The sequence below is a fragment of the Poecilia latipinna genome, unplaced genomic scaffold (assembly GCF_001443285.1).
Source record: "Poecilia latipinna isolate Pla-1442-1.1 unplaced genomic scaffold, P_latipinna-1.0 Scaffold40, whole genome shotgun sequence".
NCBI classification, from domain to species: Eukaryota; Metazoa; Chordata; class Actinopteri; order Cyprinodontiformes; family Poeciliidae; genus Poecilia; species Poecilia latipinna.
In genome coordinates this window covers 656,779-682,477 of record NW_015112656.1, presented here as the reverse complement: position 1 = coordinate 682,477, position 25,699 = coordinate 656,779, and the positions used below count along the sequence as shown (strand labels likewise).

General features: G+C 38.4%; 4 protein-coding genes across 11 annotated transcripts in view; 2 read left to right on the top strand and 2 right to left on the bottom strand.

Annotated features, from left to right (window-relative positions):
* The window catches only part of LOC106956449 (uncharacterized), a 10,519-nt gene extending 4,670 nt beyond the window's left edge, over window positions 1-5,849 (top strand). The window contains exons 2-7 of one of the 2 annotated variants that reach the window (XM_015047302.1): window positions 481-602; window positions 693-803; window positions 1,884-1,937; window positions 3,524-3,694; window positions 3,880-4,002; window positions 5,493-5,849. In XM_015047302.1, the coding sequence (XP_014902788.1) occupies window positions 481-602; window positions 693-803; window positions 1,884-1,937; window positions 3,524-3,694; window positions 3,880-4,002; window positions 5,493-5,540 (629 nt within the window). In that variant the 3' untranslated portion in view covers window positions 5,541-5,849. Of the gene's footprint in view, window positions 1-474; window positions 603-692; window positions 804-1,883; window positions 1,938-3,523; window positions 3,695-3,879; window positions 4,003-5,492 lie in introns of both variants that reach the window. The other variant, XM_015047295.1, reaches the window with a different exon arrangement.
* A 1,106-nt stretch (window positions 5,850-6,955) lies between these two features.
* On the bottom strand, window positions 6,956-9,669 carry slx1b (SLX1 homolog B, structure-specific endonuclease subunit). Of its 2 annotated transcripts, none has more exons than XM_015047273.1 (5): window positions 9,226-9,669; window positions 9,053-9,128; window positions 7,573-7,893; window positions 7,285-7,500; window positions 6,956-7,210 (listed from the first exon to the last, which is right to left on the bottom strand). In XM_015047273.1, the coding sequence occupies exons 1-5, from the start codon at window positions 9,399-9,401 to the stop codon at window positions 7,181-7,183; spliced, it is 819 nt and encodes a 272-aa protein (XP_014902759.1). In that variant the 5' UTR covers window positions 9,402-9,669; the 3' UTR covers window positions 6,956-7,180. The 2 variants fall into 2 exon arrangements, with proteins under 2 accessions (XP_014902759.1, XP_014902768.1); XM_015047282.1 differs by having other exon boundaries at window positions 9,077-9,128; window positions 9,226-9,665.
* A 183-nt stretch (window positions 9,670-9,852) lies between these two features.
* Window positions 9,853-13,220, top strand: LOC106956461 (bolA-like protein 2). Of its 4 annotated transcripts, none has more exons than XM_015047314.1 (4): window positions 9,853-9,951; window positions 10,147-10,215; window positions 11,531-11,628; window positions 12,985-13,220. In XM_015047314.1, the coding sequence occupies exons 2-4, from the start codon at window positions 10,153-10,155 to the stop codon at window positions 13,082-13,084; spliced, it is 261 nt and encodes an 86-aa protein (XP_014902800.1). In that variant the 5' UTR covers window positions 9,853-9,951; window positions 10,147-10,152; the 3' UTR covers window positions 13,085-13,220. The 4 variants fall into 4 exon arrangements, with proteins under 4 accessions (XP_014902800.1, XP_014902806.1, XP_014902817.1 ...); XM_015047320.1 differs by having other exon boundaries at window positions 9,860-9,956; window positions 10,151-10,215; XM_015047331.1 differs by having other exon boundaries at window positions 9,920-9,951; window positions 10,151-10,215.
* Window positions 13,221-16,299: 3,079 nt separating this feature from the next.
* Window positions 16,300-25,520, bottom strand: LOC106956417 (protein c-ets-2-A-like). 3 transcript variants are annotated; one of them, XM_015047246.1, is made up of 8 exons: window positions 23,889-25,520; window positions 22,145-22,264; window positions 21,842-22,039; window positions 21,308-21,379; window positions 21,044-21,217; window positions 19,840-20,061; window positions 19,640-19,758; window positions 16,300-18,664 (listed from the first exon to the last, which is right to left on the bottom strand). In XM_015047246.1, exons 1-8 carry the CDS (start codon window positions 23,911-23,913, stop codon window positions 18,440-18,442), a joined length of 1,155 nt encoding a protein of 384 aa, XP_014902732.1. In that variant the 5' UTR covers window positions 23,914-25,520; the 3' UTR covers window positions 16,300-18,439. The 3 variants fall into 3 exon arrangements, with proteins under 3 accessions (XP_014902732.1, XP_014902741.1, XP_014902748.1); XM_015047262.1 differs by having other exon boundaries at window positions 18,523-18,660; XM_015047255.1 differs by lacking the exon at window positions 21,308-21,379 and having other exon boundaries at window positions 21,044-21,205.
* Between the last annotated feature and the right edge of the window lie 179 nt (window positions 25,521-25,699).

Below are 25,699 nucleotides of genomic sequence, written 5' to 3'. Positions count from 1 at the left end.
AAATATATATATATATATATATATATATATATATATATATATTTTTTTTTTTTACAAACTAAGCCTTTCCAAAAGAGCTGAAGTTGTTACAGAATAAATTAATACACTAACTTCTCATGGAAACTTATGGAATAAAAATAGAATGAAACTCAAGTTGCGGAGGTAGACAAGCAGAAACTTTTGACAGCGTAGAGTGCTGTGTGTGTTGCTGCCTTTGTGTCCAAGAGCTTCTCCAGAAATATATTTTCATCTCAATTAAACATTTTTCAACCTGGATGAAAAAAAATGACACCCATTTTGAAGTGACATCACAACTGCATGTGATGACATCTTATTTGTCTTGTAAATTGTTCGATCAATATTTGTTCTATGTTGGTGTTAAACTAACTAAGCTGAAATTAATCATATCAATTTCCACAATATGCACAGTGAAAGTATCAAACATTGGCTGTTGACTAAACGTGGCAGTGTTAGTTTCAGATGAGACAGTAGCTGTGGAGCAAGGGGCCAGCCCAGCCCAGAGCCCGCTGGTTGCCGTCACGTTTCAGAGGAATGCCAAAAGGAAGGAGAAATATCTGGAAGCTGAGCCTAAAGTTCTTGGGGTATGCTGTGTGAGGGTCTATGTATGTTTAAGTCTTTGCTTTTCAACTATTTTGCAGCCTTAATTGAACTACTTTTTCTTTGTTCCACAGATAACTCAAATCTGCTTCAGTGTGTATATGATCATCAGTCTCAGTTTGTTTAGGGCTAAAGGTCTGAGTTCTTCTGAATCAGATATTCCTTTACTCTTCTTTTCCCTGCTGGTAAGTGCCCAGTAGAATCAAACTGGAGGTTCACCTGAAGCCTCTACTGTTCTTTACTGATGCACATGCAGCTCACACTTCCATTGGAGAAACCTCACACATCCAGACATGATAGCTGCAGAAAAACTGTTTATTACTCTGATGTTTATAAGTACAAGTTGGACAGACGGTGCATTTCATCCAAAGTTATTCAATTCTAAAATAATGCATGATAATAGTTTTCAGCCTTTCAGATGGAAACCAGTCATCTTGGACATAATGCCACTCAGATACTAGCACAAGGTGTTTATTGGCAATGGTACAGTGGATACAGTGCCTTACAGTAGTAGTCATATAGTCATATGACCCAGAGATATAGGGAATATGAGGGCGAAAGTTCTAGAGACCAAAATAAATGATTTGGCCTACATGCCAAACTAACAGTTGTTACTGAGCAAGGACATGGAAGCAGGTCAAGGTTTAAAGGGGGCATTATATAAAATATACTTTTCTGTCCTTTATATCATGTTATAATGTTATTCCCTCATCAAAACACAGATGGAGTGTTGCTTTGGTTCATCCTGCATGTTTGTGGAGTCCTTGAATATCCCATGGCAACCATTCAGGGGTGCCTAAACACTTGCTCTCACAAAGCGCCACCTATTTCCACAAAACTCCCCCTACATACTAGAGGCAGCAACAATTAGCAAACACCTGGTGCCGACTATAAGCGCTGTTAAGTTAGGTACTTATATACTTTAATGTGGGATGCACCTTGGAGGGGGTTTTTTTTAGTTCTCCCAAAACTCCAGAAAAATAAGCTCTCAGTTTGAAATTCAAAAATTTTAAACAAGTATATTTAACAAGAAATATAATTTTGACAGTACATTGAGCAAAAACGTCAAAGTGAATGTTCTGATTTCCTCAACCAGTGCATGATAGTGCCCAACTACACTGAGAATAATGAACACTTTTCCCAACAATAATGCTTCTATCACCCCAAGCATGCAATAGTTTGCTGTGTTCCTCTGCTTAATGCTATGACGATGGGTTAACTAGAAAAATGTTAAATTTATCTATGATCATGATTTGTCATTGCAGATAATTGTAGCTGGGAGTGTAGCTGTTGCAGCAAAGAACCTACATCTGCCAACAGTAAGTCATTGCTGAACAAATGCAACGCAGCGTAGCTTGATGTTCTTCTTGTCACTTTTCATGTCATTAACTTCACCAATCACACTTGTCAAAATCCTCAAAGTTTCACCTTTAAAATTCCTTCCTCCTGCTATTACATTTTTAACAATTTCCCTCTTTAAAGCAGATGAAATTTCATCATGTTTACATAATACCTGTTATTAAATAATCATCCAAACTCTATGACTGTTTGCTGGTCTGGATCCGATGGTCGTCCATGTTTTGGAGGAATCATAAATGAATTCCCATTCCTGATTTTTCCAAAACAATTTCTTTTGGCCAAATGCCAGAATAACTAGAGTCCTTTTAGATATTTCCTTTTTGACTTCTGGAACTTACATACATTAAGATGTCTTTAAAATAGTTTGTCATGATGATGATGTTTTGTTTCTGTAATGCTTAGCAGGTTAATTTACAGCTTTAAGTCCAATTAGGGCACACCTGGCAATGTAGTTTATGGCACAGTATTTGCTAAAAGGTATTAATAATTTCTACATAGATATATTTATTGTAACCACCTCTCATGGCAATCTTGCTCCTGCACTTTTTTAGCTTGACAAATTTAGTTTTTGTTATTGTTAAATTTTAATTTGACATTTCAGATTGCTTCACTTCTACCACTGCTTCCACATTTCTTTATTTAATGGTAAATGTTGTAAACTTTGTATACAATTTACATCTCTCTTCAGATCTTTGTCTTTTGAAACAAAGAAGAAAAGTCAACTAAAGATTTTTCAAATAGCAGAAGTAATTTTTCTTTTCTGTGTGTTGCAACACAAAACTAGATTTGTGTTCTGTAAATGTTTCACATGTTACATTCAGCAAAAGCATAAAAAGCCAGATTACACTTTGAAAATACTGTCAGGAGCAAAAACCTTATCCTGTTCTGGTGGGTAATTGGACTAAAATGGACTAAAAAAAAGAAGAAGCTTCTGAGGCTGAGAGGAAGATCTCAAATATTAAAGGATATCTGAAAAGTTTGACACAAGTTTTACAGTTAATGCAATCCACCAAATTGTAAGTATTTAAACTTCCGTACTCTAAGAAAATTTGTATTGTATCTTATTTTTCTGTTATTCAGTAAATGAAACAAATTTAGATGAACTGGCCTCAGAACAGGAAAGGTCAGATTTACATATGAAAATATCAACAAATGAACAATAAAGATGCCAAGCTGTACAAGCTGTTGTTTGTCTTTGAACACAGAAAAAGTGTTTCTTCACACTAATAGAGCAAATGTTAAAAAGACTCTGCAGTCATCTTCCTTTATTTGGCAGTACTGGTACTGGTAATCTTGTGCAACCAGAGATGATCGGAACAGGATGCAAAACTGCTGCAAATCAGAGTACTGTGAAAAACCCTCTAACTGACACCAGCAGTTTCCAGCAACCAGCTGCTGAGGAGAAACAGAAGTGAAACTTATGGTGACACTGACTCTTGTTATATGATGGCTTTACTGTGAGAGGTTCATTCTTTTTTGCTGTTTAATATGTGAATGTGTTCAAAGCAATCTATATTTATATAAAAAAACCTTTGTTTTGTGACAGCTCACGGCCTGTTTGGTGATGCAGATCTTGGCATGTGTTGCCTCTTTCTTGAACATGATCTTCACCATAATACTTCTGGGAGTCCCATCCACCAACTGCTGGTTTAATTCTTTTGAGAGAAACACCGTCAACAGTACATATAATTACAACACAATCTGTCAGCAGGTTGAGGTAAAGACTGAATAATATTCCTAAAAACCACACCCTCAAGTTCATATGAGAAGTAAAGTCCAGTTTTAGGAACTGAAGAATGAATCTTGGATGTTAACTGATATTGTGTAACATATGAAAGGAGTTGATGTCTGAGTTCAGGAGTTTAGCTGTAGTTCATGCTGACTCATTCTATCCACTTTCAGAGCATCCATTCCCATTTCTTTGCTGGAGGGATTCTAATCCAGGCCTGTCTGCTGGCCATCTCTGCCACCCTGGCTGCCTACTGCTGCAAGGTGGTCAACTGTTGTGGAGCGGCCAACAAAATGGTGAGTTCACAAACCAACTGACTTAGTAAACCGATAATGAAGATTCCCAAGGGAGATTGTTTATGCTCAGTGTTACTATTTGTTTTTCAGGAGGAAAGATAGGAAAAAAACTAATCCCCATTAAAATGTCAGGTTAGAAAAACTGAGGGCATAATTAGTCATTTCAGGGCTATTTTTTTTCTCCTGTGATATTTGTTCTGTACATTCCAACTGAAAACTGATATTTGATTACATATATTTTTTGTAAATATTAAGAGAATAAAAAGCTGTAATGTACACATTTTCAGCATTCAGTGGTTTTTGTAGGAGCATCCATCGGACTGGTCCATTTCATATTCTGGTCCAGTCACTTTGGTAATTGTTGATCAAAGAATAACAAATAAACTGCTTCACCAACTGCTTTTTTCAACAAGCAAAACACAAATATATAATTAACAAACACTTCTGGCTTATAACCTGGAGCTGTCTGCTCCCACCTTTATGGACCACATGCATTGCCATATTCAGAGGGCCTTTCAACACTTTTTGTCCTGATTTTGTTGAACATTTGAATACTTGAAATATAATGAAATGTTTCTCCTCTAAAACAACACTCATGCTGCACATCCACATTTCCTGGAAGACTTGTAGTATCTTCCATAAATATTCATAATCTTTGAATTTTTCTTTCCTATTTTATTACATTACCAAACTTAAATGGATTATTTTGTGTCAGAGCAACAGTGTACTCCAATGCACTTCAATATTGCTAAAGGAAAATGACTGCACGGTTTTGAAATTTTACTACAAATAAAAATCTAAAAATTGTGTTTGGCTTTAATTCATTTCGATTTATATACTGCTGACTCAGCCCCCTTTATTAAAATAAAAATCCAATGCAACCAATTCACTTCAGAAGTGACGTAATTGGAGATAAGAGTGTCTGCCTGAGGGTCACTTTAATTTCAGTATAGTCACATAAAAAGATAGGAAGCCCTCTCACACATATTAATGTCTTATCCCGCTTATTTACTGCTGGAAAATGAAGTGTTTTAACAGATATAATCAAAAATGTGATTTTTAGCTGCAGGTAAAAATCTGGAACACCGTAGCCATGTGTTCCAGAGTTGAAGCTGGTTTACCCCGGTTAGCTGAACACACAGCTCAGGCAGAGGGTTGTGAGTTAAAGCCGGTTTGGTTTATCAAACAGAATGTAAACCTTCAAACATCTCAGGTTCAGGAAAACAACTGGCAAACATTCCACTGTATTAAACAAAAAACATATTCATTCATCCCACTAATTATTTTTTCTCAAAAAATAATTGAAATTACAATTATTCTAATATTCTGAGTATTCAATGTATTTTCTAGTTAAACCTAAATGTAGATATGTTCTAGATGTATAAAAACATCTTAAAGGTATTGTATGTTAGTTTTCAGAAATAAAAACAAAATTAAGCTAACAATATTATTATAAGACTCAAATGTTTTTTTTCTTTTTGCCTCCGCAGCCAGTGATCACGATCCAATCACCAGCTGACCAGCAGAAAGAAGGATGACCAGACTATGTGCAGCTGCAGATTTAAAGCTCAACTAATCCTTATTTTATGCCAACTATAGTTCTAATTATTTTGCTTAAAGTCAAACCACTAATGCACTCCTAAAACATATAAATATCGAACTTATAGTTTTTACCCCACATATAACTTTACCTTTTTTGCTCTCCATTTTCAGTCTTTTAGAAAGTCTACACACAGTGCATAACATTTGAACACTGAAGATGTTTTGAAATGGCCTGATGGAATGCAGCTTGTGTTAAGTGCAGGAAATGTTCCTTTGTAAGATGGATGTAAACAGGTCTGCATTCAGTCAGATTCTTTGTCATGCTAAGCGGTACAGACAGGATCAGCTGTAAAACATGTGAAGCCGTTGGTGTCCAAGACACTGTTAAACACCATCCATCCATTTTCTTCCACTTATCTGGGTTGGGTCGCGGGGGCAGCAGCTTCAGAAGGGAGGCCCAGACTTCCCTCTCCCCAGCCACTTCTTCCAGCTCCTCCGGGGGAACCCCGAGGCGTCCCCAGGCCAGCCGAGAGACATAGTCCCTCCAGTGTGTCCTGGGTCTTTCCCGGGGCCTCCTCCCGGTGGGACGTGCCCGGAACACCTCACCAGGGAGGCGTCCAGGAGGCATCTTGACCAGATGCCCGAGCCACCTCAACTGGCTCCTCTTGATGTGAAGGAGCAGTGGCTCTACTCTGAGTCCCTCCCGGATGACCGAGCTTCTCACCCCATCTCTAAGGGAAAGCCCAGCCACCCTGCGGAGGAAACCCATTTCCTCCGCAGGAAAATTTTGTTTAAATTTCTGTTAAACACAATCAGCTGAAAGAATAATGAGTCTCTATGCATACACAGTTCCCAATAACTCTTGTAACTTTTTTTTTTTCATTCACCTCATCTCCTTTACCCTTCTAACCTGAGGTTTGTATCAATATAAATAAATGTCATGTTTATTTTGGGCCTGTAATGCACAAAATAACATAGACATTACACAGAATGCCCTGGCATCCTGTGCAGGGTGTGCCCAGTAAAAGATGAAAACTATGTATTATAAACAAACATTGATATCGCAAATGAACTTTTGATCTGATACTTGAAATGTGAAACAGTGAATATCTGAATATCCATCCATCCATCCATCCATCCAACATGCTAATCCCTGGCTGTTTTTGACTGGAAGCGGTGCGTTTCTTCAGACAGCCACTGTAACACTGAGAAGAGTGCTACAGTGTAGCACTGGCTCATATTGTCACAACATGGTGATAGTTTAACAAATATTTTAAAAACGTATTTTAAAATAAAAGTTATATACATACATTTAAATAGTGAAGCAGACAAAATAAAGAAAATTTTCTATTATTCTTTTCAGGTCCCGAAAACAACAAAAACACAAAAAAAGACATGTTTCACATTAGCTATAGAAAACATGTTCAACAGAAGAGCTTTATAGAACACATCCTGTTGAAATGAAGCAATAAAATTATTTCCTTAATCTTTTATGTGGGAAAATTTAATGATTGTCCATATTACAAAGTTAAGAAAGAATTAAAAACCTCATGATGAGACAGTAAAATTTATATACACTCTTCAGCACTAATGGCAGGAGTTCACTCTTATAGTCTCTACTGCAGCCTCCTTTTCTTCACATCTGCAGTTCATCTGCCCAGTGGCTCTGTAGGAGCAACAAACACCAGTTAGTGAGCAAACACACAGCCTTTAGGGGTTTCACTGAAGTACCAATCTGACCTGTGATGTGGAGGAAATGACCTCCTCCAGGTCTCCAAGGCAGCCGTGTTTATGGCGAATGAGGCTCCCCCACAGCACCGAGCCATGGCAGGAAGGACACTGTCCCTCTACAGGCAGGAGGTGGGACGGCTCGGACCTTAGAAAATATTTGGCCAGGCAAACTACATGACTGACCATCCCACAGGAAGGAAGGAAACAGCTTAGCTTCTCTGACACCTGAGGAGGAGGACAGGATGGAGCAAACCAGCCAGACGTGGATAAATAGCTTGTTGAGGACACATTTCTTACCTTTACCATCGCCTTGCAAAGGAAACACACAGACATCACATCTTCATCTTCACCTGCAGATGGCAGCGACTGCTTCTTTTTGGCCCTCACGCTGCCGAAGGCGATGGGGATGTGCAGTGGGGGCTGCAGGCCGGGGTCAAAGTCCATCCTATACTCCTGTCTGAGCCAGCGGGCAGTCAGAGGGAGCCTGCTCCATGGCGCCACCCGCAGCATGTTGGAGACGACGCGCCAGTGGAACTGCAGGCTCGTTTCTCTTTTGGAACGTCGGGAGACATGGGAAAGTCGTCTGGAAGAGTGAGGGTGCTGCCACGCCCACTCAAACTGCCAGGGAAAGACAACATGAACTAATCACAAAAATTTTAGTTCTCCACATTTTCTCCTCACATAGTCAATATTACACATACAAGTTAAACTATATAACTATATATGAGGATTATGATCCAGGCAATCTCAGAAGTGTTTTTCTGATTTATCCATTTCAAAGTCAGACACCAGTGTTCCTGTCAATCAGTTAAGCAAGTTTTAACTCACTGTGATTTGAAAGAATGCAAATCAAGATAAAAACAAATACTAATTCAAACTGAACTATACAGCATGATACAGGATCTGCTCCATTAGGGTTCTCAAGATTGTGCTAATGGACATTTAACCTGTTTGCATAATTTGATCCTGAGTGGATTAGAGACCAGTCCAACACACAATAACTGCATTAAATGACACAAAAGTTCATCTTCAGTTTTAACAGATTCCCTGTGCTGACTTAAGGAAGTTAGATAAATATTTTGTGTCATGCTAAAAAATTAAAGGCATGACGTAAACTTTTAGTACACTTTTTAAAAAATATTTTGTACAAACTTGCACAAAAATTACACATGCATATGTTCAAGACATTGTAATGACCAACAACAACAAAAAATCAAGACATCCTATCTACAACCTTTTTGATTAATGTGGCACAGTCACTCAGATTTTTGGAGATTTTGGAGGTGTGGTAGTTTTTGATCATGTGTGGGGAAATCATATGAACATTTCATATTCAATAATATTCCAAGAATATGATTGAATTTCTAAGTTTGGATAAAAAAACAGAAGAAAAGTCAACATTTGAACATTTTTGTGTTGGAAATAGAGATGCTGTAATATTACAACACTGGATCTTACAGGGTTAGAATGAATGAATGAATGAATGAATGAATGAATGAATGAATGAATGAATGAATGAATGAATGAATGGGACCATTTTTAAAAAAAGGCTTTTTCAGAATATGTAGGAAAAATTTTACAGAACACAGTAGAGTCACTGTGATGATGACATTTGGGAACATATGCTGGAACTGATAGATAGTGGATAGATGAACAAGCTGGTTTTCTCTGGCATAGTGAAAATTCCTGCAGAGATTGTTGGGTTGTAAAAGATGCGATCGGAGCAACAGTGTGTATCTCCTACACTGGACATCACTAACTGTGATGTGATGCAGACCTGAACTCTGGAACCTGGACTCACCCTCAGGGCAGCTATATCTGAAGGGAATCCATGGATAATTAGTACCATCTCCCTAAGCAACACAGAGGAACAGGTGCATATTAGAGTTATGGTCATTCTTAAATATTACCAACTGTAAACACAATTCAACTGAATAACAGTATGTTTACCACGGTCCCCTGCCACTGGTTCTCTTGGCACCCCCTCTGTGCCTCCCGGCATTGTGTTGTCCAATCCGCCGCTCAGGGTTGACCGTGAAGCCGATGTAGATACGGCCTTTAAATTTTGGGTTAGTGCAGTAAAGCATGTACACACCGAAGAAGCTCTCCACCTCCACGACCATCATGAAAACCTTAATAACTTCCGTATGAGACGGTGGCAACCGTTAATTGAAATGACCCATGGCTATAGTTGATGAACGAGTGAAATAATGTTCACAAAGTTAGGGGAAATGTTAAAAGCTAATAACATGTTATGGTAATGTCATAATGTTTTGCTTCTGTATCAGTTCTGTCACTACTAGTTCCTGTTCAGTTCCTGTCAGCCTTTAGTGGACCTTGACGGTGCCTGATCAAATAAGTTGGAAATAACCCCCTCTATGTGCAGAAGACAAAAAATCCCATTATTTTTAAAAAATATCTAAAGTATACTCTCACGTTGCTGTCAACATACGTAATTAAAATTATTCTTACAACAATCACTAAAAAGAATCTTGTTGTCTTTTCTGTATGGACTCCTATTTCGATGATCATTTGTTGTTTTGAAAATAGCGTCACGGCTTAGAAGGCTACCGATTGGCTAAAAATGGTCATAGCCAAGAGTCAATTGGATATTCTTTTTGGGCCATAATAACGTAACCGGTTGTACGGTGTCCAGTTGAAATCAGCAGATCACAGGTAGCGTTTAGTTATGTATGCTTCTACTGTACTATGAGAGTCACACACATGGACTGTCATGTAAATTGTTTAATACAGGAAGTCTTTGGACGCTGACTTTCTAATTTTTTGTTTGTTTTTTTGTGTCTTGAATAAAACCGTATTAAAGATATTTAAGCTGATCTACAGTCAGTATTTCTGTATGTATTGTTTCAGATAGACATGGCAGTGTCAGCAGATCACATCCGGGAGAAGCTAATTAAGGAGCTCGAGGCAGTGCATGTGGTAGGTCTCTCTCTGTCATTTCTTTGATTGTTGTATGTGTGGTTAAGCTGCTTCAGTCACTACCATCAGACTCAGTGGTCATCATAGCAATAGTTTAGCCAATCGGATTGAGTTGTGGCTTTAACTAGGTCACAACAACCCTTTGGTTGTAATCTTTTTCTGGCTTGCTGTTCAGGGTTTTGGATTGAATCCCATTTCCAAAGGAAACTTGGCTTTCCCATGCATCTAGGCACACAAATTCACTCGCACTTTGACTATCCCACTGAGAAATGGGCTGCTCCCTTCAGAACCTGATACATCATCAATCCTCAGTGAGTGCTTGTATGTAAACATCTCAGACTTATTCTGCCCTATGTAAGTTGGGTAGACGATCACCAGTCCTGTAGCATGCGGTGTTCTATGTCCATTCTGGAAGAATTAAAAGCAACATGCTAAATTTAAACAATAAATGAGCTTCAATGTATTTAATTGGATTTAGATTTTGCCACTCTGCCTGGCAGAGTCCAATCTGAACTGTCAACATTGTGCCAGTGTGTGCCATCTGGACAATTTTTGCTTTGGGGACATTCAAACTTGATTACCTGTAAAACAGACCAGTTCTCCATATTCCATATTCCCTCAGTCAGCAGCACCCAACAACAGCAAGCTCCTTTACGGGAACCATTATATAAGCTCTGTCTGTCTGTCATATTCTAACATCGTTGATCTTGATCAGCATTTGTAAAATTAACATCTGGGCATTACCCTGGACTCCAACGTTTCTCTAATCAAACAGCCAGAGACTTAAAGAGGAAAAGCAAAGCAAATGAGGCAGGAGCAGAGAAAAAACGTTGCACTGAGAGCTGGAAGGAAAAGATCCTTAGATGTCATGAGCTACAGCAATATTTAATTTTCCTTTGAAAAAAATAAAGTATTAATGAATTGAAGGAATTAATATACAAAGTAGAGAAAATGGTGAGTGAGAGATGCAGAGCTGCAGCATTACTTGCATCCTGCAAATACATAGTTGACTTTTGGGGAGCAACCTGGTGATAAGAGAACCTGACAGCTGCTTCTATGCAGCCTTTTCCTTCATCCTCTGTTATAAACATGGCAGCTTTATTGTGTGGAATTACTGGCTAAATAAAAAAAATAGAATATTTTTTTTTATCCCATAAACACAAAGATTGTTCAGTTAGACTTTTCCAGTAATTATTTTTTCCCAAAGGGAACATTTCTATGGACAGTTTATCTAATCAGTAACCAGATTTCTGATCATATTGTCTGTTTTTCTGATGCTGGTCAGTGAAGTAAGCGTTGATGTTGTGCTTTTCAGGACGTAGAGGATACCTCACCAGAAAGATGTGCAGCCAGCTTCAAAGTCCTGGTGGTGTCGGCGCAGTTTGAGGGGAAACCATTGTTACAAAGACACAGGTGGGATTCAGCTGAGCTGCTGCTGCTGGAACGTTTTATTAGTTTCTGATATCTACATGGTGGAAGGTTACTTACACATTTCAAATCTAGTTCTCCATGTGCATTACGATCAGTGCTAGAATAAAATATTTGTGTATGAACCAGAATATTATAGCAAACATAGTCCACTTATCAGTAGAGATTTAAAGCTCATAATTCAAATGTCTCTCCAGTGCAACATCCCAAACATCTGCAAGTACGTTGTTAGCTTAGATAGCTCATTCAATGATCTAAGCTGCCGTTCACGTTTAGTTCAAATCCTTGTTTCAGATTTTTTGATAATTATGTTTTTTAGTTATTCCAATTGGAAATAAAATGTTAAAATTAATTAGAGGAAGTTTCTGGTTTAAATACCTGGGCTCATCCATCCAGAGCCACAGACGATGCACAGGGAGGAGAGGATGACATGGTTTACATGATGGTACTGAAACCTGGCAGGATGTAACCTGGGTTTCCTTCACAATCTGCAAAAATCAGGATAGATGTGGAATAAATTCCAAAGACCTGAATTTATGAGAAGGAGTGAAGACATGCAGCAAAGGTCCCTACAGTTGGAATCAAACTATACATTTCTTCTCTGCTCCAGTTTAACTCCCCACAGTCCAGCCAGCCCCCCAACAAATGGCAACGAGGTAGAAAAAAAAACTTTGGTTGTTAATGTCCTGCCAGTTTTATTTATCAGACCAATATGTTAAAAAATGCATAACATCTGCTGATAGCGATGTGGAAGCCGATATATCGTACATCCATATCCTGAAAACCTGAAGCAGAATCCAGTGGTTTGCTCATTTCCTGGTGAAGCTGGAAGTGTGTGTAGTTTGGAGATAAAAGAAAAGACAGGAGGCATTCTGAAGGTTTTAGGATTCTGGACTGGATTAGAAATCAGTTAATAAGAGGGTAAGATCTGTGATGTGAGATTAACGTGTTATTAGCTTTCTTTCTGAAGTTCAGTTAAATGTTTTACTCCACTTAAGCAAATTTAAAGAAGTCCCTGAGGCCCACCCAGCCTCATTTACACATTATTTACAGCTGTGATCTACTTCTCCTCACTGTCTGCTTCTGAAGGAAATGCTGTGATCTAAAACACTAAAATCATCAAGCTAAGCAAACGTGTGCTTTGCAGCTTTTGTTCACCATCCTGCAGAATAACCAGAGTATGAGGATGACTCTAGAGAAGTCTCTGTCAGACAGAAGAAAACATTCAAAGTTTGACTAAGAGCTGCAGGTGTTTGTTGCTGAGCTCTGCTGTAAACACACTCATCTCACTTTGAGCCGTTCTCCCTAGGAACCTTAAACTGGTGCTGTCTGTGTTTGCAGGATGGTGAACATGTGTCTTGCAGAGGAGCTGAAGGCAATCCATGCGTTTGAACAGAAGACCCTCACACCAGAACACTGGGACAAGATGAAGCAACAGTGACATATTTCCACCTGCTTCCGTTTGCTTCTTGTTTTTGGATTATGTGAAAATGTCCAACTACCTTATTGTTCCGTCTGTCCCACTGATACTAATCTACTGCAAATGAAAATAAAACACTTTCCTTCCTTTTTCTGCATTTGGGTAAATCCTTAAATTCATTTTCTAGTGAAGGAAGAACAGACCCACTCAGTAAATCTTTCATATGGATTGATGGAATGATTGGCTATCTGTCTGTGCTCTCTGCTGCCACCTCAGGGAAGGCGACTGTAACAGCAGGGATACAAACTGATTTATAAATAGCAAATACCATTTAGAATAAATTGAAACATATGTTTCATATTATAAATACATATTAAATAAAAATTATAAAATTATCAGATGTTAAGAAGGAAAGTGGGTTTTAGAATATTTAAAAGTAATTTACAGCATAAAAATACAGTTATCTATATCTCAGTGGCTTTGACTGCCACATGGGAAATCTGTCCGGATTCTCTGGTTTAGTTCTTTCACAAACTGATGATTGGCTGAGGTCATCACCAGCAACCGTCTCAAGTTGGCGGAGATTGGTCCAAAAGAGGGAAATTTAGTTTGAGCAGCAACTTTGCAGTTGAATCTGCCTGGTTGATGTCAGAGCTCAGAGGAGTCGGGTGTATTTATGTAGTGCTAATTCACAGCAAATATAGTGTCAAGGCACTTGACCAGAAATACAAATAAATTAAAACATATCTGATCTTGTAGCATCTTGAACCTTGAAGCAGATGAAGTACAGCAGCAGTTTGCATAGACTCACTAAAACTTGACAATAGGAGATCATTCAGACCTTTGTGTCCCAGTTTAGCATAAAAGCAAAGACATGTATCCATCTTGAGGCTGCAGGTGCTGTGAGCCATTTTAGCATCACTTAAACAGCCAACCTGATGTCCTGAGTATCGTTGTTGACCTTGTTCATCTCTTCCTGATCAGTCCAATAGAGAATCTTTGGGAAATGATGCAACAGCAACATTCACATCTCGGATGTGCAGTCATGCTTTGTCTTCAGAAACCTGTAAATAGCTTTTATACTGTTATGCTGTTACAGTCGTCTTAGTCGCATGCTAAAAGGATCATAAATATTAATGTCAAAATATTCTACAATATAAATCACATCTGTTTATTCACTGGTAAATATGGGGGTAGATGCTCTGCCTGTGGAATATGAACACCACATTTTTTAAAGCTATTTCTAAAGTTTTGTTTTTTTCTTGCACAATGACAAAAAAGATTTCTTATTCTGATTCTAAATGCAGAGAGACTCCTGACCAAGACCTGAACCCAGACAGTAACTGACTCACCATCCAACACATGGCTCAGGACTGGATGGCTCATATGTTAACATGGGTCACTATGTTATCTTACTGGAGAGATTCTGGATGCAGAAGTATTTATTCATGCTACTAAATATACTTCCTGTTTGCTGTGATACTGCCAGCAGACAATAAGCTGAACTGGAAACAGTAAGTGCAGCTCTATGGAGGACTCACTGTCAGGAAGGCTGAGTGCTTAAAGCTCTTTAACAAAGTGGGACTTGTTCATCCCATGTCCCAGCTGACAGCAGATCTTCCACTGTGAATGTGATGAACATTAGGGTTCCATGCCAAAAACTAAATAAGCACATGAGGCGAACCCCCTGCTGAGACTCAGGGGGCTCAGAAAGCCAGAGTGGTCGCTCAGTGAGATCAGCTGGTGGTGGCTGAACTAATGGAACCTAACTGGTTCAGTCAATTCACCGATTTTCACTTCAGTGCTCATGTGGCTGTTTGTGTTGGATGAATGCAACCAGCAGCTCCTGCAGAGAGCCCAAGCAGTTTCATTTAATACCTGAGACAACGGCAAGGCTGCTTTATTGATTTATTGCCCTCTAACACATAATACAGCATGGGTTCATTTCTCCACCTGTGGATTTTGGTTCCTCATTTTACTCCTGAAAACTCTTGATAAAAAAATCTTGATATCACCTGTGATATCACCTGTGCAGGCTACTGTTTATCTGCAGTACTCTGCAGATAAACAGTAGATAAACAGCATAACAGCATAACAGTTTATCTGCAGTAGCCTGCAGATAAACATGTTTATCTGCATGTTTAGCCTGCAGATAAACATTTTACCAATGTTGTATACAGCACATTTTTTTAAAGTGATATTTTTATGGCAATAGTGGCCTTTATTCAACTTTAACTGGACAGGAATAAAGGCAGTAAGAGAAAAGCCAGCTGTCCCTGGCTCAGCTGGGAATCGAACTGGTTACAGCTGTTTTAAGGACTGGAAAATAAAATTCTCTGCTAAATACTCTGACCTTAAAGATGTCAGAAATGAAAATGCCATTTTTTTCAACCTTTAAGCCCAAAACACACAGCTTGCATCTGATCAGATTTTGATTTCGATCTGACACACAGTCCCTAACTGGACTGTCTATCAACTCAACAACAATAACAATTCATGTGAGAGTATGTAAACAAGCCAGTCCGGCAGTAAACTCAAAGCTGCTTAAACAACATCACTGTTTCACTCTTTCATTTTTTTCTGTACTTCTGAACTGCTAGCATGGATAAGCACACTACCTTTTCTGCAAGTAAAAGATTTTGGTTTGTGTTTGCCCCAAAGTGGGTGTGTTTTACCTCCATGTCGCACTTAGTGTCACTCATGCCATCAATTTGTTGCATAGTTCCAACTAGGAAAGACGTCAGTTGGAGAAGCAGTTGTAGTCACAGGGTCACAGTTAGTGATCATTGACTTTAACAGGTACCAACTGCTGCATCCATCATCCGACCCGATCGGACCCCAAAACGAGTCTGGTTGTTCAGGGCCTTACTCTGTGCCAGCTGACTTAGACAGACTGATACGACCAGTGACTATTTCAGCAACTATATTCGCTATAAACTGCTTAATTAAACCCCCAGAGGCTTTCTGCTGTTTGCAGAGACATTGTAAGTCTTCATGGTTTTAGATAGATATCAGATGTAGAGCATGTGTGATCATTACTGTCTTATCACAAATTACAGGTTTAATCTGGATTCTGACTACATTATTTGAACACATTAATCTGCTTTGATCTAAATTTTCCCTGTATGTTTGGGGTCGAAGGAGAACCTCCCCTAAAATGATTTTCATTTATTCAAAGATGATAAAACATCGTAAAAGAAAGAGCAGTTACGAAAAAACTAAAGTAACTATTTTTTATTACATGCTATTTAGTCAAAATTAATTAATACCTTTCTCAATAATCAATAGAAACGCCTGTTTGAATGTTTCCACTGGTATTGTGATTATTTACCTGGATTTACATTGAGGCTCGGCGCCATCTTTACCTTTTAGATTCCATTCTCTCGTTCCAAAACATTACTATTATTTCCAGTCAGAAGACACATTGTGGACAAATTAAAAGATTAAACCTAAATCTAATTCCTCTGTGGGAGGAATACCTTTGGGCCTTACTGTGTGCTCTACAGGTACATGTAGTGATGTGTCATCATGAGGTAAAACCAGAGATGGTTTGGATAACATTAGCTCCTCTCTGTGGTTCCCTCTTGTTGCTGCTGTGACTCACATCCCCCCCGGCCCCCTCCTTTAGAGTAAATGACATGGATGATGTGATTGTTCAGCTCTGTTCCGTTCTGAGTGGCAGCCATGCTGACCACCAGACACTCGGCTCTTCCATTAGCAGCTCTTGGCAGGGTGAGTGGTGGAAGTAATCCTCCCTCTGCCTGTTTCAGTTCTCCTGCTCTGTGATGGAGAAAATCACATCACAAGTCAGCTGGTACTTTAAAATAAGACATTCTGATCTCTACATATGGCTGCGTAGACACTGAATAAACAGAATAAAGGATTCATTATCATAAATGACTGCATTCAGACATTTTCCTTTCCCTTGATTTGTGCTCCACCCTCATGCAGAACTCTTCCATCATTCTGACACCCTGGGTGGATGTACAGAAGTCTTTAAGTTTAGGAACGAATGTTTACACTGAAAAACAAGCAAAAAATTATAAACAAAGCGGCAACCCCTTTTTGCTAAGCCACATTCATAAAAACTGGAACCCAGAAATATTCACACATCACCTTTATTCCTGTTACTTTAGTTTATATTAAACTGTTTCTGTTTTAAATTAGCTATGACTGCAAAAAGTTTTATTTCTATTTCCTAAATGCCAAAAATAATGAGAGAGATCTATAATATTTACCTTAATATATTTTATTGCTGCTTATACTGAGCCAGGTTCTGGTTCTGCTGGAGGTTTCTTCCTGTTAAAGAGGAGTTTTTCCTCTCCACTGTCACTACATGCACGCTCTGTATGAGGGATTGCTGTAAAGTCAATGAGACAACACAAGTGATTGTCTCTATGTTCTCATCCAGGATGACTGAACCCTGCAGGTCAGACTTGATGCTCTGCTGGGTTTCCTTATAGTAACTTTTGAATCTGCTTTGAATAATTAAATAAGCATATTGTATGATAACTAGGATCAACTGGAATGTATGTGTGATTTAATTGAAGGGATTTTTTTGTAAGGGACCTTGACATTTGTTGTGAATTGGTATAATGAAGTGCATTGAATTGGATCTAATTATAGTGAAGCAACATCTCAAGCCAGAAAAGATTTAAAAAATTAGCCACTCCAACACGAAGTACTGATTTTTATTCCCATGAATAACTTGCAGACAGAGCTTAAGGAGTGTGTGAGAAAAGTGACCTACAAACCTAACCCAGTTCTACCAGTTCTGTACAGAGGAGTGTGTTTAAATTCCAGCAACTATTATGAAAACCTTGTGGAAGGGAACTCTAAATATTTTACCTGTCATACAGTTTAAAAGCCGACTGTCCAACATATTGTGGAAATTCAGACAACCCCTGAATTTCACTTCAAAAACACTTCAAAAAGTGTCTTTCTTAATTTAGCCTCTAGCTAATAAAAATAATTTTCATAATCGTAGCTAGTCCGTCAAAATAATAATAAAAGGCGACATAGTAGCTGCTGCTGTCTGCATCTCTTCTCCAGAACATTTCAGTCAAATGACCAGACCTCTGCATAACTTGACTTCATGCTGAGGAAATATTTCAGCTATTTGTTTTAGCTGTGTTGGAGCAGGGATCCCTCTACATAGGGACATAGGAACTCCTGCAATAATAATAATTATAATATGATAACTTTTTTACTTCAACTTCACCCCAAAAAATAATGCCACATGAATATAAATATGTTTATTTCTTTGGACATTTTTGCAGTGAAAGACAGAGCATGTTGATCCACCACTTCTGCTGCCAACAATCATATAAAAATAATAAAATATTATTAAAAAAGAGTTGCTGGACTGGTCTCTGGTTATTGCCTTCCTGAGCTCGTCTTGCTGCTGACGTCCAACATGGCATGCAGCTCCCCTGGCTCGTATCCCAGCAGGCCCTGCAGGTTGCACACAAAGCGGTAGACGTAGCGCTTGCCGGCTGTCTTGCGGATGATGTTCTTGTCGTAGTAGTAGCGCAGGCCCCGACTGAGTTTCTCATAATTCATCTTGGGTTTGTTTTTCCTCTTTCCCCAAAGCAGAGCTACCTGGGAAACAAATAGTCGTCAGAGAACATCCACAATGTGACAAATGCAATCTGTGTCCGTCATGTACAAGAACAATGCAATTAGACTATTTATTTATTTTTCATTTTTATTAATTTTTAAATTGTTGTGACTGTTTTAGATCATGGTTTGGTCACCTCAACAATGTGTGTGGTTCAGCACAGTGAAGTTTTGTAGTCACAGGTTGGTGGTGAGAATCTAATGAAAAAGTCTTGTTGCTCAGCAGAAGAGGGGATACTAAGAGGCCACCTGCAGGAGAGATTTTAGCTCCTTCCACCAAAACACTTTAATGAACCTTTCAGTATCTCGTCTGCTTGTGTTCTGGGTAAGATCTGATGGGTCAGACTTACCAAGTGAGGTCCAGAGTGTAAAGGTTAACTGACTTGAACCTAGCAGAAGCTAGCTTGCCTCTAGAAAAGTCTGACTAACATCAGCTAACTTATTGAAAGCACAAACAAAACTCAGAATCCAATGAGAAGAGTTGAAAGGAAAACATATTTTAGTTTTAGAATTAGAACTAGAAGGAATTAGAAGCACTTGGTCAGTTTAGTTTCACTAAACTGACCAAGTTTACCTTCCTAAGCTACCGTTCAGTCAGTTTCACTAAACTGACTTCAGCCTCCATTGTTACTGTAAAATGGCCGGCATGAGAAGCAGACCTGCTCATTTCAGAAGCTCCACCTGTTTGCTATGGATGGCCAGAGGAACCTCAGGCATCAGGTTTACAACAGGAATGTTTTGTGAAAGAGGCTATTGACTACTCATAGCTACTCACAGAACCCCACCTAAAGAAATATCTCAACTTTCACTGTTGGATCCATTGCTCTCTCTATTTATGTGAAGCTGTTCAGTCCCTCTGATAGGAGTCTCTGTTTTACATTAAACTGAGTCACCTTCCTGTTACTGATCAGCAGAGATGGTTTAGATGAACCAACAGGAAGATCAGCAGGTTCTTACCTCATCAGGGTCGGTCAGTTTGAATTCCCACTCATCTCCAGTCCAGCTGATGCAGGACTGACAGCTGCGATCTGTTAGGAGCTCCAGCAGAAACTGCCACAGCTGGATTGGCCCACTACCTGTGGGAGGAAGGATCAGCTGATTAATGCATAAACCTGGACAGACAAAATGAGTGTCTCTGTCCACACAGCTGTACTAACCAGTGTAACCAGCTAAAATGGCTGCTGGTATCACAGCTTTGCCCACATGTGTTTTGCTGCCTACATAGTCTTTGAAGCTCCCGTGTTTCTGTGGCAGCATGAAGGCATCATCAGGCACTCTGTCGTCCAGAGGCTGTAAATCAGTGAGGGGAACAGTCAAAGCCCGTGGCCTGACGGTGCGGGGCCGTCTGCTGGTAGCAACCCTCTCCTCCAAGTGTGTTTCTGCAAGAAAGCAGGGACAGAAACTCAAGATATGGTCAGAGTTCACTGTTTTATAAAGTATATGGGTTAAAAGAATAAAACTTAAAAAATGCTATTTTTATTGAAAGAATTATGTAAAGTTCTGTTAATGTGATGTTTCTCTTCTCTAGCTGAGAAACTCCAGCTGAGGCACTTAGCTGTTAACCTGAGGGAGACGACCTCTGGGCTTTGTTCATTTTTCTCAGTTTGCAAGTTTTTCCACAGATTTTCAATTGTATTAATGTCTGAACTTTGACTGGGCCACTCTAACACATACATTTGTTTTGATCTAACATTTCACTCTAACTCTGGCTGTATGTTTAAGGTTACTCTCCTGCTGAAACTGATCATCTAACAGGTTTTCCTCCAGGACTGTTCTTTATTTAAATTCATGAATGATGTGTCCATGATGTTCTGACCTGTGCTTTTGCATGTTTTCATCAAGTGTTCTTACCTCATGACAAACTGTGTTGAGTGATTTTTATGTGAGAAGTGAGTCAGACTGCAGGGACAGATGCAATGGAAGTGTGAACTAAATTAAATTCCATTTTATTTTCATTACTTTTGTAGCTGTTAACTTGGAGGTTTTCAAAAGCCAAATCAGCAGCTGAAGGTTATTAACTTTGTTTTTAAATGTACTTAAAGGCTTGCAAAAAATCTTATTATTTTCAATGTAGCACAAAAAAGGCAAATGCTAAGATTCGTTCGTGTATTGGAGGCTGGAAGGAGAATGTAAATAAAAGATGTCCGTCAGCATGAAGATTTTCTGCATGTTGGTGAAGTAAATGTTAAGCTTGCATCTATTCTGCTTTGTGTTGATTTTATCACACTCAGACATGCAACAGTAACAAAGTTCTCCTAGTTGAAAGTGAACAGTCTCACTGTAGAAAGTGATGTAGCCCTTCTGTAATGACAACAATGAAATAATAATGAGGAGGTTTTTTTATGAATGATGGTTTTTTACCTCTGTGTATTTCTGGTATCAGAAAAGCAGAACTGATGGATTCCTCTGCGTTCATCAGACTGTGACCTTCACGTGGGGCAGAAACTGGATCCAGAGTGTGGAGGTCTGAACTGTGAGCTGAATGATAGTGAAGTCTCTCATTCTGTTGATCCTGGATGTAGTCTGAGTAGTTCTCTGAGGGGAAAAGATACTGAACTGTAACGCTGGTCAGAGCCCAGCTACTGAGCTGTTGACAGTCAAAAGGAAAGAGAAATCTAGAGCTACCTGTGTGCTGAAGCTGGTAGGAACATGACGCTCTGCTGCTGCTTAATGAAGAGCTGAAGTTATGGTCGTTCTCTGGAGGAGTTATTTTAAAACAATAACAGCTGCACTGTGATCCTCATAGCTTTCACAGCAACATCAGCAACTTTAAACAGATTTTAAAAAATGATTTAGAGTTTAATACAAAGAAATGATGAAATAAAATGTCTGGTACCAGCTCAATCCAACTTTCAACTATGATTTGGAGAATATCTATCTATCTATCTATCTATCTATCTATCTATCTATCTATCTATCTATCTATCTATCTATCTATCTATCTATCTATCTATCTATCTATCTATCCATCTATCTATCTATCATATATATATGCTATATGTTATCAAGATGGCAGAAGGGAAAACATCATCATTATATGTTTGTTGTGCAGTTCTGTCATTGCAGTGGGACTCAGCAGAATCAGTCATTTATATTTGTATGAACATGCAGCCCAGCTGTTGGTGAACAGCTGGATGTGTTGAGTTGAGAACTGTTTACCCCCCCTCAGGGTCTCCAGGTGCTCCCACAGGATCTCTCCTGCAGTGCAGTCGGCCATCAGGCCCAGGAAGGCCTCCCTGTCCAGCCCACACAGCTGGCTGCCCTGCAGACCCCTCAGCTCTGAGCCATGGAGGCCGAACTCAGCCTGGCACCAGTCCAACCAGTGGCTCACCTCCCATTCTGACCACAAGCTTGGATCTAGACATGTAGATACACGAGGTACATAATTCAGAGGTCATAATACAAATCCATTTAAATAGAACAACCCAGAAATAAACCAAGTTGAGGTTGTAGAAAGTTTACCCTGTGGAAAGTGGTGGTTGATAATCTCCTGGGCAAAACCAGAGAAACTGGCCTGAACAGCCTTGCTCAGGACTTCCTTACTGGTTGGGGTGAGAGGAGGGACATCTATGGAGTCTAGCTCTAGGATACAAGAAAAAACAACCATACAGGGTACCAGACAGCTGAGTGAATCAGCCATTATACATTCACCCATCAATTCTCATTAGTTAATTGCTAAAGAATATTCTTTTTTATAAGAGACTAAAAAAAAGTTAATGCATTTCATCATACTGAGGAGTGTAAAAATATAACATCTGAATTAATGTTTGAATATGTAAACCTCAGATGTTCAAGTGCAAATAAATGATAGAATAGAATTCAACTTTATTGTCATTGCACCGTCACAAGTACAAGCAACGAAATGTAGTTTGCATCTTTCCAAAAGTGCTATACAGGGTATAAATATGTATTTACAGGTGTACAAAGGTGGTTATAAAAATAAAATGTTCAGTATAAATATAATATAATATAGATAGACTGGCCTGATCTATGATCCATGGCCGGTGCAGAACACCATGAAGCCATGAAGCTATGAACCACAGTGATGGATGGAGAGATGATCAACATGATCATAAGAATAACGGCATATGTGAGGGTAGATTTTATAAGTAAATGTTACCACAAAGCCGCAACATTTCAAATCTGATATATGTGGTGACGATGACAAGATGAGAAAACAGAGTTTAAGATGATCAGGCCAGTGTTGCTATGTTATCATGCTTTTATTGCAGAATGATTTCTGTTTTTTATTTTGCCTTTTGGGTAATTATGCAGCATTCAGACCGAGATGAAAGGAAACCTGTAATCTCACATTTCTAATAAAATGCGGTGTCTGTAATGACTGCACCATTATTACAAAATAATATTTTCTTATCATAGTTGGATGATTTAGAAATATATGAAGAGTAAAACTGCAACTTTACTTATGTTAGACATTTTCATCTGTTTGTTGAAGGTTGGACGAACCCCTGCATGCAAACAAAACTACAAATTCCACTTTCCACTGTAAACATTGATGAACATATTTCTGTTTATTGATTCAGCATTGGAACAAAACTGAACTGAATTTAAATAGCTATTAGCTAAGTGTGATGAATTATGATTCTTTAATTCCAAAGCCTGCAATTAATTAGATTTTTTTTAATCACTCTAATATCTAGAGATATTTTTTTATTGACTGAGTCCCAAAATAAAAACTGGCCACTGTCTTTTTATTTTCAATATAAAGCACCTAGAAATTGTTTAAAAAATTTAATATTGTGAGTTATGTTAATTTATTGGTTTCGTTAATACAGGCTGAAAGAGCAGATTTGTTCTCACAACATCAGCAGAGTGACGCATTAAACTTCTAATGAAATGATTTTTATTGTCAGTGTGTAAAACAGTCACACACACACACCTGGTCAACACTCCAAAACACTCCTGATGTTATGATATTAATCATCATTTAATATTTGCTGATGAATAATCTTGTAATGCACTACCAGGTGAAACTGGTAAAAATTATTCTGAAACAGTTTGGAAATATACCTGCATAGTTTAGTGTTGTTTATTATTATGCTACGAATAAATTGATATGAAGTTAAATCCTGTGTTTATGATCCATAAGCAGTCTGTTGCTCAACATTTTGTAGACTATGAATAATGTGAAATTTATCTTAAATGCATTATCCTATGGAAATGAAATGAAAGAGATAAGTCTTACCATAAGCATGGCAGTCCATCTCCATGGAGATCAGGTGGAGGGAAGCAAGAGATCCTGCAGGGCGGAATGAGCCTTTAATCTGAGCGCGGGGTCTGAAGGTGGGGACAGGCTGTGACTCTCAGTCATCCACATGTGGGTAGGACTAAAGACAAAGATTTAAAGCAAAGTGAAGATCCTGGAAACCAAAGAGGGAATATGATGTGATGTCATGATTTGATTAATACCTTTTTCCCCAGAATGATGGGAAAATATGTTAAAAATCATTAGTAATCTCTATTCTGATGATTGATCAGCTATTTTATCCTCAAGTCCACATTGTAAAGAGTTTTAAGGGTAATTTTTAATTTATTTTTTATATAATTATTATTTAGGAGATACATATATTGTAGGAGACTAATTTGTTTTTGACCTGCAAAGTGTCTTCTGATGATTTTTGTGTTACTATCTTCAACAAAAGTGAGTACTTTGGTTTAGGTTTGTGCTGTGAATAAACTGAACTGAACAAAATTCTGTTTAAAAACCAACAGTTATTAATATTCTGAGCAGTGAAAAAGTGCATCTTGACTGTTTTAATTAATCCAAAATGTTGTTTATACAACAATGCAATTTCTGTAGGAATACAGCAATGCAAAAAAAATAAATAATATAAATATATATTTTTTTTTTAAGGAAAAAGAAAGAAAACTAATAAAAACTCAGACAGTAAAAGAATAAAAGATGAAATCATAGTGTCTAAGAAGCAGTTTCTCTTTCAATTGTTTGACTGAGGCCAGCATCAGCTACAGGTTCTGTTTTATTAAAGGGAGATTCAAGAGCATCATCAACAGATCTGAGTTGTCTTGATCACTGTGGTTCTGGAGAGGTTTTGTTTTCTGTGTCTCCTACTTCTCTCTTCCTTACTTTACTTTTGAAATCTTCCATGTTTTGATTTAATTTCAGGAGTTTCACAAAAATCAGTAGCCTAGTGTTGAAATGTGAGTCCACTAGTCCTCCAAGTTTCATCATTTATTAAAACAAAACAGATTTCTGATTGTTTAGCCATTTTGCAGCAGACAGACAAGTGGAAGCTGCAAAGGTACAACAGAATGAAGTTACAGTACAGTGTGCCGTTTCTCTCACACACACACACACACACACACCAACAGTAGATAATACACACATCTTCCAAAGGAAAACTGTTAAACAAGGCAGTTTTATTTTATAACAGATCACTTTTAGGAAGACAACATGAATGAGCCACACAAACATGCTGATGAGATCACAACTAAATACAGTAAAGCTCTCCTCTATAGTTATATATTCATATCATTACAGAGAAATGGTTACATTCAGCTAACACCAGAAAACACTAAACAGTCAATATTTCTTTAATATGAAGTCCTCACATAAACATGGACATGCTGCAAATATGGAAAAATGGCTTCCTTTAAAGCCATCCAGTCACTGAAATGTCATGTGACTGGGATGCCCTTTGACCTTTCCCTCCCTTCCTTGGTCTACAACAAGACATAACATGTTTGGAAGAAAAGTGTTGAGGTTAATCTGCTGGCTTTCAGTGGAGGAATGTGGGAATCCAGGTCAAAACGTCCCTGTGTTTAACCAAAAACACCGAAAAGGGAAGAAAGTCTTTACTGTTCCTGTTGTAATAATAATAACAACAGATAGAGGATATTTTCAACAACTCAAGTTAGCAAAGTTTCTATCATCTTACTGAAATCACTTCAAAGTTAAAAACTAAGTCTCTCCCTGTCTAGTAAGATGTTCTTCCAGTGAAGAGAGAAAACAGGAACCATTGAGGCTGGACAGACTCA

Bases quoted from the DNA above. Each gene is read 5' to 3' on its own strand.
- slx1b (XM_015047273.1), bottom strand. From the start codon at position 9,401: ATGATGGTCGTGGAGGTGGAGAGCTTCTTCGGTGTGTACATGCTTTAC. The intron at 7,894-9,052 runs GTCTGCATCACA...TTTCCCTGGCAG, and splicing joins GTCCAGGTTCCAGAGTTCAG to TTTGAGTGGGCGTGGCAGCA. The intron at 7,211-7,284 runs GTCAGATTGGTA...TTGCTCCTACAG, and splicing joins TCATTTCCTCCACATCACAG to AGCCACTGGGCAGATGAACT.
- LOC106956461 (XM_015047314.1), top strand. From the start codon at position 10,153: ATGGCAGTGTCAGCAGATCACATCCGGGAGAAGCTAATTAAGGAGCTC. The intron at 10,216-11,530 runs GTAGGTCTCTCT...TGTGCTTTTCAG, and splicing joins AGCTCGAGGCAGTGCATGTG to GACGTAGAGGATACCTCACC. The intron at 11,629-12,984 runs GTGGGATTCAGC...CTGTGTTTGCAG, and splicing joins CCATTGTTACAAAGACACAG to GATGGTGAACATGTGTCTTG.
- LOC106956417 (XM_015047246.1), bottom strand. From the start codon at position 23,913: ATGGAGATGGACTGCCATGCTTATG. The intron at 21,380-21,841 runs GTAAACAGTTCT...TAACTCCTCCAG, and splicing joins CCTGGAGACCCTGAGGGGGG to AGAACGACCATAACTTCAGC. The intron at 18,665-19,639 runs GTAAGAACCTGC...TTTGTTTCCCAG, and splicing joins AACTGACCGACCCTGATGAG to GTAGCTCTGCTTTGGGGAAA.